This window comes from Tyto alba, unplaced genomic scaffold (genome assembly GCF_018691265.1).
Source record: "Tyto alba isolate M040663 unplaced genomic scaffold, T.alba_DEE_v4.0 Super-Scaffold_16, whole genome shotgun sequence".
Classification (NCBI taxonomy): Eukaryota; Metazoa; Chordata; class Aves; order Strigiformes; family Tytonidae; genus Tyto; species Tyto alba.
Genome location: NW_024881278.1, coordinates 9,107,804 through 9,123,814, shown reverse-complemented (window position 1 = coordinate 9,123,814; position 16,011 = coordinate 9,107,804). Strand labels below are relative to the sequence as shown.

At 39.1% G+C, this 16,011-nt stretch overlaps 1 protein-coding gene across 1 annotated transcript in view; it reads left to right on the top strand.

The window, feature by feature from the left end:
• CFAP61 (cilia and flagella associated protein 61) overlaps positions 1 to 16,011 on the top strand; it is a 134,063-nt gene that overhangs the window by 3,296 nt on the left and 114,756 nt on the right. Inside the window, exons 3-8 of the mRNA XM_042789385.1 lie at positions 457 to 607; positions 2,860 to 2,936; positions 3,859 to 3,926; positions 5,032 to 5,158; positions 11,881 to 12,013; positions 14,021 to 14,174. Of these exons, the coding sequence (XP_042645319.1) occupies positions 457 to 607; positions 2,860 to 2,936; positions 3,859 to 3,926; positions 5,032 to 5,158; positions 11,881 to 12,013; positions 14,021 to 14,174 (710 nt within the window). The remainder of the gene's footprint in view (positions 1 to 456; positions 608 to 2,859; positions 2,937 to 3,858; positions 3,927 to 5,031; positions 5,159 to 11,880; positions 12,014 to 14,020; positions 14,175 to 16,011) is intronic.

The window sequence follows — 16,011 nt, the reverse complement described above, 5'->3', positions numbered from 1 at the left end:
ATTGTACTCACTGGAGATAGTGATGAACCTTCTGCGCTTCATCTTTCTGTGCAGTGATAAATGGCAGACAGAGACAGACTGTATGAAATGCTGATGGGTCTCTTAAGTTTTTTTTTTCCACTTAATGGCAAATGTCTTGGGTACTAGCTATTTGGGGAAAAAATAGATGTGTGAAGAAAATACAAAGAAGAGGGAGCATTTAAGTCTTGCTTATCAAATGAATAGTAATTGAGGATTTGAAAAATCACGTGAGTTGTTATAATGTCAGAATACACTAAATATTTGGAACTGAAACGATAATGTCAAGTTAGGATGTGGGTAATAAAGTTTTATCAAGACCTGATCCTGGGAACACTGTTGAACATGGTTAATTTTGCTATTCTCACTGGCTGCATTGTCAGTCACTTTTCTTTGTGTAGTTTCTTCAACTTCTGCAAAATCAAATTGTTTTCACAGAGAAAAATCAAATCTTGCCTTGACGCTCTGCAGTGAGAAGAATGAAGTTATAGCCCATGCTGTCTTTCTGGACTATCCAAATTGGAATGTCACTGAGCAGTCTGATTGGGAATCATTCCTGCATGAGAACTACATTAACAATGAATGTACTGTAAGTAAATTGTGTGATTTTAGTTGAGTTTTCATTTAAGACTCAGGTATGAAAAATATGCATAGGCATCTAGAATCTATTTTTAGGTAGATTTGAGGTATTCAGGCTGAAGAAGGTGATCATCGGATTCCTTATGAAACCTTCAGATGCTCAGAAGTTCATGAGTACCTGTGCTTTTGCACTCCAGTAACTGAAGGTATCTGTAAGGTTAGGGAATGTAAGTTCCTTCCCTGCCAGACATGCAGAACATGTCTGATGCACCGTGCTAGCACTGAGAGCAGCGTGAATTATAGCTGTCACCAATAATTCTTCATTCAAAAACCTGTCCAGCTCTGGTGTTAGCTAACAGAACATTTACCTGGGAGGTGGAATCCTTGGTCTAAAGTCCTTCTCACTGTAAGGGAACTGGAATCCTCATTTCTCACCTTTTGGAACAAAGTTTTGCTATTTTACATGACTGCATGCAAATGTAATGGCTTTAGAGAAAGAATAAGGGACAGGGAGTGTACCCCTGCTTGACGGATAGTGATTTGCACTGGGTGGAGGACCATGCTGACATGAGTGTTTTGGTTCTAGAGTAAGCTTGTTTTGTGCTCGTGTTGAGATTCCTGCACTCTGTTCTGTGTGGTGGCAGTTTTTGTACAGACTCCTTGTTCAAGTTCACAAATTACTCCTAGGAATTAAGGAGTAGAAACAGGCACTTAAGAGTTTAGGATTTAAATGCTGTCCATCGTTCAGTCCAGCTAGGAACTAGATCCTGCGACTGTTGAGAAAAGATGGAAGATACTAACCATAAACATTCAAAAACTAGACAGCACATGCCATAATAAGGTATTGGCAGTACTAAAATTATCTCTAGACAGTTTGTTCATCAGCTTTCCAATGTTGTTCTGGGAGACATTAAGCAATGGCTTGCACAAAAACTGACAAATACAGCAATTGTATTTGAAAATGCTGTGTCCCGCTAAAAGAAACAAAATTATTACAGCCAAAGGGAGTATAGAAAAAAAAAAACATGTAATTTTCTTGTAATCTGTTTTCTTTGTCACTTGAACAGTACTTTGTGTACAGGCATATTGCAGGCACAACCACTTCATTCACTGTGCAGCTGCAGCTGCCCCTCTTGGGTTATGCTGTGCTGTCAGTTCTGCAAGCTCTTCCTCAGGCGGCCTGCTTGACAATATCCATTGCAGCAAAGCTGCAGCTGACTTTAGAGTGCAGGGGCATACAAAGAGAAAAGACAAAAAAAAAAAAAAAAAGAGCCTTGAGCACATTAGGAGTTGCTACTCGTAAACAGGAGTGAAAGGTACTTTGGAACACTGACAAGGAGAATGACTCTTCTTTTTATGGAATGGAGATTATTTTCTAAAATACATACAGAACATTCAATATGTGTTTTATGCTTCTGCTTTGACAAAACAACTGAACCTCTTCTGAGTTATAATTAGATGACATATATGTGGATAACTGCAGGTTAAATCCATACAGATGTGCTTTACAACAGATGTGCTTCTGAAAATAGAATTTTTTAAGTCTAGTTGACAAGTCTTTTTCCCCAGAAATTATAAGAAATCTTAATGGTCTAAATTAAGAACTGACTTGTGCAGAATATAATTAGTGAAGATGCTTTACAGGATTGCCTGGTTACTATCACTGTTCAGAAAGTTACAGGCCAAATCTTGCCTCCTCTTGGACCTCAAGAACAAAACATTATTTTCTTGTTCCTTTTTCTTTTGCATTTAGAAAAACAAACAAAAAAGAAAGTCTGATTTTTAGAAATGGCTTTTGGTGTGTGTTCATTAAAATAGCCTGTTGGTTTTGTGCTGGTCCATATACTGCGATTTCTATTAAAATCATTCTTTCTCTAAAGTTGCTGAAGTTTATTGGTGACTCTAGCCATAACATTTTTGTTGAATATTAAGCTATTCAGAAGACCTCAAGTTTTCCCATTTAAAATATTTTTTTGTAGAAATATTTCATCTACAGCTAGACCTTCATTGACTCAGCATTTGAAATTAATATGCAAGAGAAGACAGCTGAATTAATAGAACTTTCCGTTCCAGCACAGGGGTTTTCCTTTGCTAGTGTTTTTCAGGTTAACTGGAAATACGTGTACTGTAAAGATGCCTTTTAGTCTGCCCTACTCATTTTGAGTGCAGATCATATGTACTGGAAATAAATGTGCATATTAATACTTGTGTTGACTTAATATTAGCTGCATGGTGTTCAGATTTTCATTCCTCATTTTGTAGCCTTTGAATACATTGTTCATGCATCTTTTTGTGGCAAAAGAAGAATATGTAGCTGGATGTTCCCAAGAAATTGTTAGGTGAGTTCATATGTAACTTTATGTAGTGAAGCATGTGCATTCTCCTACCGTTATTTGGAGAGGCTATAGAATTTAAAAATGCCTTAAGGTGAACTGGATCAAAATTAAATCTCTCTCTAAATGGTCTCGGAAGGTAATAACACATAACCTTGTATTAATAAAATGTGCACTGTTGGCTTTGAAACCAAGCTGTTCTAGTTCCAAGTATGCTTCCCAAGCAGTGTTAGCTGTATCTTTGCTGTGATTTTCCACAGAAATAGTACTGCAGTTGCAAGACAGATCTGAGTTTTCTTTTTCCTAACTTTCCACTTGTAAAAATCAAAGTGAATGACTGAGCAGGAAGTTTAGGAAGCTATAGATGTTTCTGGAATATTTTAATGTTCCCAGGTATTCTGTTGATAGTTTGTTAGTGACAGATTCTATGGAAAAACTGCAACCGATACAGTACGAACAGCACAATACATTACTGTGTTAGTTCAGTACTCAAATATAACCATTCCTCAGGTTATTTAGTATAGTTCAAAATCTACTTACATAAACAGTGAATTGCGCTTGGTGCTGTTGAATTTACAGTTATTTTGTCACATCAAGCCAGCTCATCCAGATGCCAGGTCAAAGATCTGCCAGAGGAGATCTGGCATCTTTAATTTTTTCACCACTGGGGAACCGATATAAAAAGGAGGATGTTTGGAATCAAAGGATTAGGAAATAAAGAGAGAAGTAAGGTAGAAAAAACAATAAAAAATGCCCAGATTAATTTAATATGATCTTACTTGTCATAAACGTTTTAATTTTTGAGCCATGTGGAGTCATGAAAGAAGATTAGAGACACTGGAGAAAAAATGTCATGTATTAGACTAGCTGCTGTATCTGACTGATGGGTGTAGTGATGAAAGACTGAATGAAGTTATGTTATTTCCAGGAGAGCTTTTATCACAGTACCAGAACTGCATTTTATACTTCTCTTCCTACCAGCTGATGAAAATTTAGGTAAGAATTTAATGTTTTATTCTTAAAATAATGAGAACAATCTCAAATATCTTTATTGTTAGTATGCACTGTGGTGGTGGACTTCTTTTGATTTTTTTTTTTTTTTTTTTTTTTTTAAATATTGAGAACAGCTATCATTTTCTGAACATGCAGAAAACACAATTTTAAAGTATCCTCTGATGGACATAGTTTGAACAGAGGTTTATGTGGTTACATGTTCGCTCCAGCAGTCCATTCATCAGTCTATCAATTTCCTGCAGTCTTTAGATATGCTAGAAACAGATAGCACTTCAAACAGGAGTAAAGATCTCAGAAATAAATCTCTACAAGTTTTGTGAAGTTTTCTGGCTGAATAGAGTCAAGAGATGGAAATCGGGTACTTTCTCTTATTTAGCCAAGTGAGTGCCAGATGGGGTGATGATAGTTTGGTGAGGCTCAGAAGGGGTGCTGGATGCATGAAAGAAAATGAGGATTATTTCTTTTAGATCAGAGGTGCAAGGACAGAGAATGCACACCTTAATCGGAGAACAGCACCTGACTGGGAATTGCAGCCCTGAATTCAGACTAATAAACAGTGTGTCTGCTTAATGACTGATCCTTTGCTTGGAGCTTTCCTTGAAGTGAACTGGAACCTTTTCTGATATGCCAATTTCTAGACATCTCAGTTCCAAGTCATGCTAAAAAACTCTGTATTGTTGTGTCAACTACAGAAAACAGTACCTGAATAAAGGCTTTTGTCAAACCTACCCTAGCAACAAATGTCAACTTTCCTTCAGCATATAACAAATCCTGACAGATTCTCCTGTGCATATAGTATTGGTTACAGGACTAGTATTTCTGAAGGGATTTGTTCCTACCAATTGCTGGTTGCTTTGAAGCTTGTTCAGGTATGTGATGCTGGATTAATTAAGAAATTTAATCCAGTAACAGTTCTTTCATATACTACTGTCATTTCAGCTTCATTGCTTAATTTAAGATTTAGAGAATTATGTCATTTGTGGTTTTGGTTCAAAACTCCATTTTCCTCCAACAGTTTTTCTGATAATTTAAAAGCTTACATAATAAAATTTCTCTGTTGCTCCTAACAGATTTTTGTCATTCGCAGTGCCAGACATGGGAAATGTCTTTGAAAAGATGACAACCGCTCCAGGTTCAGTGGTAGATAGAAACTTTACCTTGCTTGTGTGCCTCAGACATCGGTATCACCCACAGCTGTACGTTCGCAAAGCAAGGTAATGTAACTTCCCCCTTGTATGATCAGATCCATCTGGGTTAATTTGAAGAATTTTCTTTCTTGATTTCCAGCGTCTTCTTTAAACTGCTATAATTTTCCTTGATAATCTAATTAAGTAGTTCTATGATTATGCTCTTTTTATTCTGCTTCATCACAAAATCAGTTATATTTTTTGTAAAACTAGTTTGCTATCTAGAAGGAACACTTTTTTGTCAGTGATATTTATTCTGTGAATCTGCTGCTGAATTGCATTGTTGTGTATTTTAGTGAGTGTATGTCGTTTCCACATCTCTTGCAGCATCTTGAACTTATTTTTAATGTTGTTTTATGTCATATTCTGACCAGTTGATCAAAGTTTAAATAGGAAGGCCTATTATCTAAAAGAACTAAATCAGAGGAAAGAATCCCTAGTTCCAGTAGTCCTTCAGACATGGAGAATAATCCTCTTTTCTCTTTTGTACAGTTTCTTCTGCGTAAGCACTTCATACACTCACTCTCACAGTGTTTGAGGGGAGCAGACCTCCTCAGTGTTGCTGAGAGAGCATAAGAAAATAACGGGGTAACATTTTTTTCCTTCCATCATGTCATCTGTTTCAATGGACACATTTTGAAGCAAAGCTTTTGATGTGCTCATGCAGTGTGCCTTTAACACAGTCTTGCTCTTGTTTCGAGATTCAAGTCATAAATGTGATTTTAAAAGTTAGAGTCTGAATTATATTTTTTTGTTTCCTGTCTTCTCAGCTGCCTGCAGCGTACACGAGGCAGTGATGCAAGTTTCTCTAGCAGCCTTGCCTATTGATATCTACCTGTATATTGACTATCACCACTGTTGTTTTTTCCTGCCATTTGAATTCTGCTGCCTATGCCAAGTCACAGATTTTTGTGCTTGTGCCAGCATTGGGTACAGTAAATGAGAAATATAGTTTCTCACCCGATGGGGTCCTATGTTTTTCTGTGTAGATTGCTGAACCACATATGTTGTCATTGCTGTGTAGCTGCTTCCCTGTTGTGTGGCTGAAATATAACTAGTATCTATTGCATTTTGGTTCACTTGTTTTCTTCTTCACAGCCGGAAGAGTGCATGTAGGGCAATGTTTTATGAAGTAATAATTATGATTCTGATTCATTCTGGAGTTGCTTTTATTTGTTCTGAATGTAAGTATTGCTATGGGGTTAGGTAGCAATATTACAATTAAATTAGCATTTCTGGTGGTTGTAGTGGAAACTGAAGTTTAGGGGCAAGCACATCCCTGGGACACTGTATCATACACTACTGGTGTGTGTGGGTCCGTATCAGCCAGGGCTAACAGATGGCAATGCCACATTAGGCACTGCTAAATCCACACCTGTTTGTTTGTGGGTTAATTCATGCTGACGTCTCGGACTGGATTCTGACAGAAGCCTGTCTCAGAGATGTTTTACATGTATTTAATTTTGTCAGATAGGCCTGAAACAATTTGTAGACTGTGCTCTCTATCCTATAGTTTTAGTAAAGATTTGCAATATCCCATCTCTTGGCTTTTGAGCATTTTAAGAAAATGGACTGGGGCCTGGTCTTGACCACTTTACACCATCCTGCTATAGGTCTGGATAGTTCAGTATATTACAAAATTATTTGCATACTAACTTGATCAACAATTTTTAGGCTTGGTATGAGTATCTCCTGAGTTGTCTACCATCTGTCAGTAAGTGAATGAACCTTAATACTGAGAAGTTGTCAGTAGGTGAATTAATTGCTGAGGATTTAAAGTTTTTTCATATGTCTTATTTTCAGCTATTATGTTTGTCTTTTACTGAATTTGAATCATATTATTTATTTTGATGGCCATTGTTTATTAGCCATAGAAATATTTTTGACGCTACTGGAAACGTCATGTAGGCCATAGCAGTATTCCACATAGGAGATATTGCCTGGAAATTCTGTAGTTTGTTATGAATAATAAAAATTATTTACATTAGGTTTTTTATAATTAGAAAACTAACCAGGAAACGGTTGGGTTTTTTCTCTTAAATTACACAGCATTTGGTGATATAAAATTCATATTTTAATATTGTCTATCAATAGATTCTCTGAGTAAGCTAAATTCTGCTTGCAGTAGACGCTTTGCCTTTCCTTTTCCTCTGTATTCACCTTTGTACTTCACTGGCATCCATAGTAACGTTCAGTGGAGCCCTTTAGAGACTTATCTGTGAAAGTTGTCCCCAGCCACCTGCCTAGCAACATGTTCTGGGTCAATGATAGGAGATTAGGGTAATCTCTGTTCCCTCTTCCCTTGCTTGTAGAGGAGGGGGGAAAGAAGCTGTAAACCAATACTGTGCTTAACCATTAATTTTGAAGTTATTTTCCATCTGACTTTTATAATGTGAAATAAACCTGTAGTGTGCCAGAACACAGTTCACTATGCTTTTATATTTAAATTTCTAGCTGATCTCTCATCTAGATCCTGTCAGTCTTGGTTTTGTACCATATACATAACAGCTCCCAAATTTGCAGCTCTGTGGAATGCCTTTATTGTGCTTGTTCTTGTAGTATAGGAATTCTATACTATTTTTATATTAAAAAGCTATTGGGTAGGGGTTTTTTTGTTTTTGTTTTTTTTAAAGACTATAGTGCTGGTGGGAGATACTAAAAACCAAACCAAAACAAAAATAATTCTGTTCCTACAGTTTCTAGTGCGCAGGGAAATGAATGGGTTTATGCAGAGCTTCATTTACTATTTATTGGGAGGTCAGTCTCTCCATATACCATGAGCTGGCAGAATTGCTATCTGCATCTTGATGTGTGGCCTTTTCTCATGTTGTGTCTTACAGAGAGAAATGCTGTAAGGGTCTTGGAACATTCAGTTTGGAGGTGGTGTGTGTGTATTATCTAGCCCAGCAAAACAACACGTTTCGATTACAGTCTCATTCCTTTACCTCTAAATTAGTTGGAGGTTTCGTAATACACTATCAGATTTTCTGTACTAATTAATTTTGTTGAAGTAGTGAAGTTCTGATAATAGAAAACCTTACTGCAGCTTTTTCCTTGAGATACTGCCTCTCAAAAAGAGGAATAAGACTATTTTGGTTTGAGATAAAAAGAATGTAAATGACTAAATTTTAACAGGGTTTCGTTGTTCTTGAATTTCATTTTAGTTGCATCTTTTGAAGTAATTCTACAGACAAGCAATTGATGGTGTGTTATATTTTCTGTACTTTTTTCTTCCTCTATATTATTTATTACAATGAAGACTCTCACTTAGTGGAAAAAAAAAGTGTGGTTCTTGGAAATTTGTCACCCCTGGCAGCTGTTTTCAGCTTTGGGTGGGCAGCGTTGATCTTCATCTCTACTGTTTCCTCAGGTTGGCTTTCTTAACTTAAAAACTGTATGAAAGAATCTGTCGACTGCCCTTCAGAAGACAAGTTATTTAAAACTCCTGGCAGATGGAGTAGTACTGTGACTTGGGACATCCTAAAGGTCACAAGTTAAGCATTTATTCACCCCGCTAAAAAGGCCGTTAGCAGAGCGATGCTCACCCCGGGCTACAGCGTCTCCCCGACTGACCATCCTGCCCAACAGCCCGCGGGACTGACCCCCGCACAGAGGGGTCAGGGCTGGAGGGGTGTCCGAGCCCTCGCCTCCGGGCTGTGCTGAGCCCGGGGAGCAACCGGGGCGAGAGGAGAGCTTTCGGACAGATGGCCCGAGAATAAAACAGTAGAAACAACATCAAAATAAAAGGGGTCACTGGCCCCTAGTAGAAAGGTAATCTTACGCAGAAGGTCACATTCATTCTGGTGTGTAGGACCAGCAAAAACAATTCAGCTACCACCTAAATAGGCCTTCACTGTTACGTTAGAGTCGGTCAGTACTTAGAAACTAAGACTGTGTTTGATAAAATTAGAAATAAAATTTTTTGGCCCAGTTGTGTTAACTTTCAGGCTTCTTCCAAATCCAGACACATGCAGAGAGTGGGAACAAGAATCAGTTTATTTTGGTTTTCTGGACTGCTGCATATACAGAGCTAAGATTTCCAGATTACAGGTGCAAGTACATCCAAACTTGAGCAGTGAGAGCCTGAAGCAAAACACAAGTTTTCCTAAAGCAGAAGTGTTAATGATCATTCCTGATAATTACCGTCAGAAATGTGTTTCCACAATATGTAACACTTTTAAAGTGTTAATATTTAAGTGTCAGTAGTTTAAGTTTTTAAGTGTTAATAGTTTAATATTTTTATGTTGACATCTTATTTTGAGGAGAGGCAGAAAAGGTGTCCCAGTCAGAGACGAATGGTTATGTAAAGCTGTAGGGATGTGGTGAAGGATCAGCCACGGCAATGTTGGGACACGGGACTAACCACCGCCACGTCTCGGTCTAACGGGCCGGGAGCCGCGGGGTCCCGGGAGGGGAAGGGAAGGGGAGGCCCGGGAGCCTCGGGGTCCCGGGAAGGGAAGGGCCGGGAGCCGGCGGCCCCTCAGCCCGCGGCCGCCAGGGGTCAGGCGCGTCCCGCCGGCGGGAGCGCGGGAAGCCGGGCCCGGGCGGCGGTTGGGCACCGCGGCTCCCTCAGCCCGAGGCAGCGGCAGTGCGTCTGCCTGCTGCTCCAGCTGCCCGGCGCAGGCACACGAAAGGGAAGGGGGGCTCGGAAGGCTTTTTAGAAAGGTCAGGCTCGGAGCGTTACACGTGTAACCGAGATGATGTGCAGGCTGCCATTTGCAGAGCGCAGCGGTGATGGGCTCACGCTGACTCTCCCAAGGCAGTTGTCCATCACCGGTCGGTCTCCCGAGCGCTCTGTAACTGAAACGTGGTGTTTCAGAGGAGCCAATTGTGGTGGTCTCTGTTTCTGTCAGCAAACATTAATGTATTCCTGTGTTTGATGAAGTGCATTGTTTACTCCTCTTGATTTAATTCCTTTATCCTGTGGGGCGTGTCTTTCTCCTTGTGTGTTTGTGTCATAACTGAGAGAAACAAAAGCATGCTCAGTAGCAGTCTACTTATGGCCCTGAGGAGAAAGGCTTTTCTTAATTCCACAGTTGTGTAGCAAAAGTCATTCCTTCTAGTGGCCCATCACAGCCCAAATTTTCTCACCGCTTTTTTAGTTGCAGAATGGTTGGTTGGAAAAATTAATGGGGTGCATCAAGAGAAGTGTGGCCAGCAGGTTGAGGGAGGGGATTCTCCCCCTCTGCTCTGGTGAGACCTTCCCCTGCAGTGCTGTGTCCAGCTCTGGGGCCCCCCAACATCAGAAGGACACGGACCTGCTTGAGGGGGTCCAGAGGAGGCCACGAAGATGATCGGGGAGCAAGAGCACCTCCCTTGTGAGGACAGGCTGAGAGAGTTGGGGGTGTTCATCCTGGAGAAGAGAAGGCTTCAGGAAGACCTTACAGTGGCCTTCCAGTGCTTAAAGGGGGCTACAGGAAAGGTGGGGAGGGACTCTTTGTCAGGGAGTGTGGGGTTAGCATAAGGGATAATGGTTTTAAACTGAAAGAGGGCAGATTTAGAATAGATTTGAGAAAGAAGTTCTTTGCTGTGAGAGTGTTGAGACCCTTGCCCAGGTTGCCCAGAGCAGCTGTGGCTGCCCCCTCCCTGGGAGGGTTCAAGGCCAGGTTGGACGGGGCTTTGAGCAGCCTGGTCTGGGGGAAGGGGGCCCTGCCCGTGGCAGGGGGGTTGGAACTAGATGATCTTTAAGGTTCCTTCCAACCCAAACCATTCTATAATTCTTGCATTTTTCCACTAGATAAATAAAAAAGTGGTTTCATCTTCTCATTGAAAGCAGTTCTCTGTTGGAGCTTGTTTGCCATTGGCCTTTTTGCCATGGTTGTAGCACATATGAGTAATGAATTCCTTCAATACATTGGTGAAAGCACTGAAACTTCTTGTTAAGACTTACATTGATCCTGGTTAAGAATTAACATTTTAAAAAGGCGATTTAATGGGAAAGAGACTCTGTTGCCAATTTAAATAAAAATCTGTGCATTATGGGGCCTGTATGAGTCTTAACATTGAAACCTGGATGGATTGGAAATTGGCTCAGGCAGCTTTTGCACCAGCATTATAGAGAACGGGCTGGAGTAGTAGAGGCAGTTAAAGCCTTGATGCAGCAGGTTCCCACCTATGCAGAAAGCCTTTCATGAGGCAGAGGGATAGAATAATTGCACTTTGGCCTTTGTATCTTTTTCAATGGTGGAGCATTAACTTGACCTTACAAAGGCGTAATGGCTTGATTTCTGACAGGTGACTCCCACACTGCTGTGTGTAATAACAGTAATCTAGCCAATACTCAGCACTGTTTCTCCCATACAGGAAGGCACTATTTTTTTTTTTTTTTAAGAACTGATTTTCTAAATTGCACTGATGTTGCTTTTTGAGATCTCTGCCAACTCGAACCAGCTGATGATGGGGCTCACTAAATATAATTATTTTAAATGAGGCCTCAAGCCCAGGTCCACCTGGCCGGGGATGCCTTAGGCAAGAGAATTCTGAACTGGGCTGCCTTCATATTTTGTTAAGGAAAGATAAGCGTATCTGTTGGGCAATCCAGATTTTAGGTGGGTTGTGCTGTCTTTTTGAAGTGGTTCTGTCTCTCCTCTGGTGCTGGGGCTCCTGGTTTAATGTGAGTTGGGAACATGTCCTAGGTGAAATTATTTCTTTGTGGGTGGAGGCTTTGGATCAGGTATTCGTAATATTTGTCCATATTGGGACATATTATTGGCAGAACTTTAGGACATTACCTAATCTCTTTTCTGTAGGTTGGAAGATTATGATGATCTCCTGTCAATCTGGACACATCAGAGTGAGACTCTGAAAGAAATCTATGGTGAATATTCCCTTGATGATCTCATAGAATGTCAGGATGAAGAAAATCAGGCAGTTGTTTGTGAGGTCAGTCTGCCATGAGCTCTGGTTTTGTCTAGTCATAACATTAGTGATGTCACATGTGAGTGACAGTTCACACTGCAGCTCAGTGACTAAAAAGAACAAGCCCATCTGTGGATCTGCACAGAGGCAGTGCCCTCCACCACATATTTTGTGTTTTTCCTGTCTTTAGGAGTGGTGTCTCCTGTTAAGTAAATGAAACAGCAATTCCCAGTAATTATGTAGATTCTTTTCAAGTAATTGGAGCAGATCATCTTGAAGAAATCACGTTGCCATTTTAGATAGTCGCATTATGGATGACCAGTTTTCATTCCTGATGAAAACTAATACTGCATGTGAAAATTAGTAGTCAGTACTACTTTCATAGTTAAAAATGCTGTAGATTTTTTCCATCTCTTGGCTTAGGCAGTCACATTTTTGCTGAATTGAAGACAGAAACCCAGGAATTAATTTAAGTAAAGAAGAGGTGGTAGTAGTTATCCTGCTGGAAATTCCTGTAAGGATTTTCATGTGTTAGTAATTGCACATTGTATTGTAAGCTGATAGGCCACATAACCTACTTAATTCCAGAAGTCTGCTTTCTATAGCAAATGATTTTATAAAACCATAACATGTAATCACTACCATTGGAAGCCAAATGGGAAACAATAAACCATTAGTGTAATAGCACATTACAAATGGCGATCTTTATAAATAATACATTTCAGTTGTACATTTATAGCTCAATATGGTACCAGCAAAAGGTGTTTCAAGGCCCTCGTAGTTTATACTTGCCGCTGCTGCCGCAGATTGGAAAAGCACCTCCATGCAAACCAAGATAGATGCCAATTTTCCCTGCAGAGAATGAAGCTGGCAACCTCTTTTTGCACATATGGTAGATGGATTGGTTAATCAGCCTCTGCTGAGCCTTGGGCCTAAAATTACATAGCAGCCAGACAACTGCAGCGACCCAGCTTTTGTTCGGTTACGCAAACAAGGCAAACAAACAATCACTTGTTGTTTGAGGGGAAAAAAAATTTTTTTTTTTTATTTTTATTGGAGTGCTGATGGCCTGATAAAACAGCTATACAAATCTAGCCATTGAGTTTTCATTATGTTTATAAAGGAGGCTTTCATTATGTGCATTAAGGAAAAAAAAAACGTTGATTATGTATATTTCACCAGAAAGTTGCATATAGTACTAAAAATTGAAGAGCTTCCTCCTTCTAGACTCATCTTAGCTTAAAGCTGAAAAATCTCCAGCATGCCAGTTCTCATTTTTCGGAGTGTATTTCTTTCTAAAGATTGCAACTTTCTGGAAACTTTCAGTAATACACAAACATACAGCATAATGGGCCATTTCAGCATTGCAAGGATCTTGTAATTTCCATACTTGCCAGGGCATTTTTTTTTTTTAAAAGACTAGTTCTTAGATTTGTTCAGAATTTGAAAATATTTAGCACTTATAATTCCTACAAATAATACATACCTTATACTGTATTAAATACTGTTTATATACTATATAATTGCTTCTTGAGTTAATAATTTTTGTAGGGTTCATTAAATATACTTTTCAGTTTGAGCACAATTTTATTTACAACGCGGTGTCTACTAATTAGTCAGCCATTATGGGTAGCTAAATCCAGATTTTTACTTTAGCTGCACTTTAAAGAAAAATGATACCTTTTCGAAGGTATGTAGTTAAAAGGTAGGGTTTTTATTTATTATAACATGTTTTATTGAAACAATAGGTCGTTATTTGGTCCATATATATATAACTAATGCTCTTGCAAGTCATAGCTAGTAAAAGAATTGTACCATCTAATATAGAGGTCCTAATATACATATTATAAGAAAAAAAAAGATCTTTACCTTTTGCTGAAGTTGTTTCTTTATACTTTTCTATGATGCATAGCCAGAGATGGGACATTGCAACTTCTATGTTTCAGAAGTTTTTTTATTCAATTTTTTTGTCCTGACCTAGAATCACGTGCTCAACTTTTACATATGTGTGACATTGCTTTTATATTTCAGGATGGTGACATTGCAGTAGGATTCATGAGCTTATGTTCTCAAGTAAATGTTTCCTTGTTTCAAGAGTGTTTTGACTTAGGGCCTTTCCATGGACTCTGTAAACCACATCCTGAAGATATTCTCAAAATGCCACAGAAGCCAAGCATTCCAGAAGGTATCTATATTCCAAAATGCTAAATAGATTCAGGGTGCATCTATCTCTAGCTTCTGAGTAGGTTTTGCAACAGGTTAGAAGAGGATATAGGTTTACTAGCAAGAAAAGACAAATTAATATATCTATTTTGGAGACAGTTGCCTGATGAATTCAGGATAGAAATTTTGATAACCCTGGTCTGTGACTCAGAAGTGATTGTTGTTTGTGGGGAGCTGCTCTGTACCAGGTATAAGATAAACCTAGGTTTCAAGTTTCAGAAATCTGAAGCATCAGGTATATTTTCTATTAGTTACTTACAGTTGTTAATTGAAGACTTAATTGCAAAATCTGGTTCTAATGTCTGTCAGTAGCTAAGCAGCTGGTTAACTGTGGCTATTATGTTGTTCCATTGACTTGCATAGCCTTATATTCTTGTCCAAATTCTGTTCTCTGCTTATTAGTTGCATTATTCTAGGTTGCACGATTTTGTCAGGTGAGAGACTGTCTCTTTATTCTGTTTTTATACTGGGCATGATACAACAACGCATCTACAAGACACCTTACTGCAAATGATAAAAAACAGTAACATGAATGTCACCTGTTTGTAGAACAGAAGTGTCATGTAAATCATTTACAGTTGTCATCCGTATTTTTCACTGTCAAAGGGCTTTTTGTACAGAAGGGCAACATTGTGTTATCTACTAATTATCAGTAATAGAATCAAAAAAAACACCATTAGGTTGTTACGTATCTGCTTGTCTGAACAAAAAGCAGCAGGCAAAAAGGCAACTAGGGAGCTACAGAGCAGTCACCAGCTGGTATCTCAGAGCTGACAGTCATGGAACAGAAAGGGAACGAAAAGAAGTCTTATAGCTGCTCCTATGGACTTCACCTCCGCTGCAAATAAGCATCTTGAAAATAAGAGATGAAGGAAGCTGGCTATCTCCTCCTGTATCATTCTATGCTCCTGGAGCTTCAGGAGTATTATTTCAAAATAGGTGACAAACATACGTAGAAACATAAATGGGACTGGGGGAGGAAGAAAGATCGCTCACAATAGTTTCTTCTGAAAACTAGTTGGAACACAGTCATGGGCAGTCTGCTCTAGGTGATGCTGCTTGAGCAGAGGGCTTGGACAAGATGACCTCCGGTGGTCCCTTCCAACCTTAACCATTTTGTGACTGTTACCCGGTCCTGGTAAAACCCTTAGACACTTCGGTGTGCTTCCCTTGTCCAGGGACTGCAAAGCTGTAGGCCCACAGTTTGTGGCAAATTCTCTGCTACTGAGTTTTTTAATGAGTATGTGGTTATAGGTTTTAACCATACAGCTGTTACACATTTTTTAACATTTAGGAAAGCTTGCTCTAAATGTGAAAACTTAGCGTAAACTACTGTTAAGGTTCTTACATGATTCTCATCAATCTAGCATCTGAGTTTATTACGCAACATGGTTATCAGTCTCATGTGTTACCTCTCTGCTTTTCCCTTTCCATTTAAAAACTATGTTAGTTTTGATGGTTGATACTATTTTGCAATCCTGTGCATTTCCTTCAGGTAAGATTTTTAAAAGTAGTAGTATCCCTCTGTTTGGAACGACAAGGGCAGATCTAGGGAAAGTGAGAATTTTTTGTAGACTTTTTCAGATAGCTTGAGCACAAATCACTGATGGTCTCGGACACCTGAGAAAGAACTTAAGAGCATGACTCTGATACTATTCCTAGAGAGAAAGAGCCACTAGAAATTTAATAGTAAAATTAGAGTTAGCTCATGGCTATACACTGCTTAGGAATATTAATTCTGTTATCACTAAATAATTAAAATTATTATTGTAGCTTTGCACATTTTAACAAACAATTAT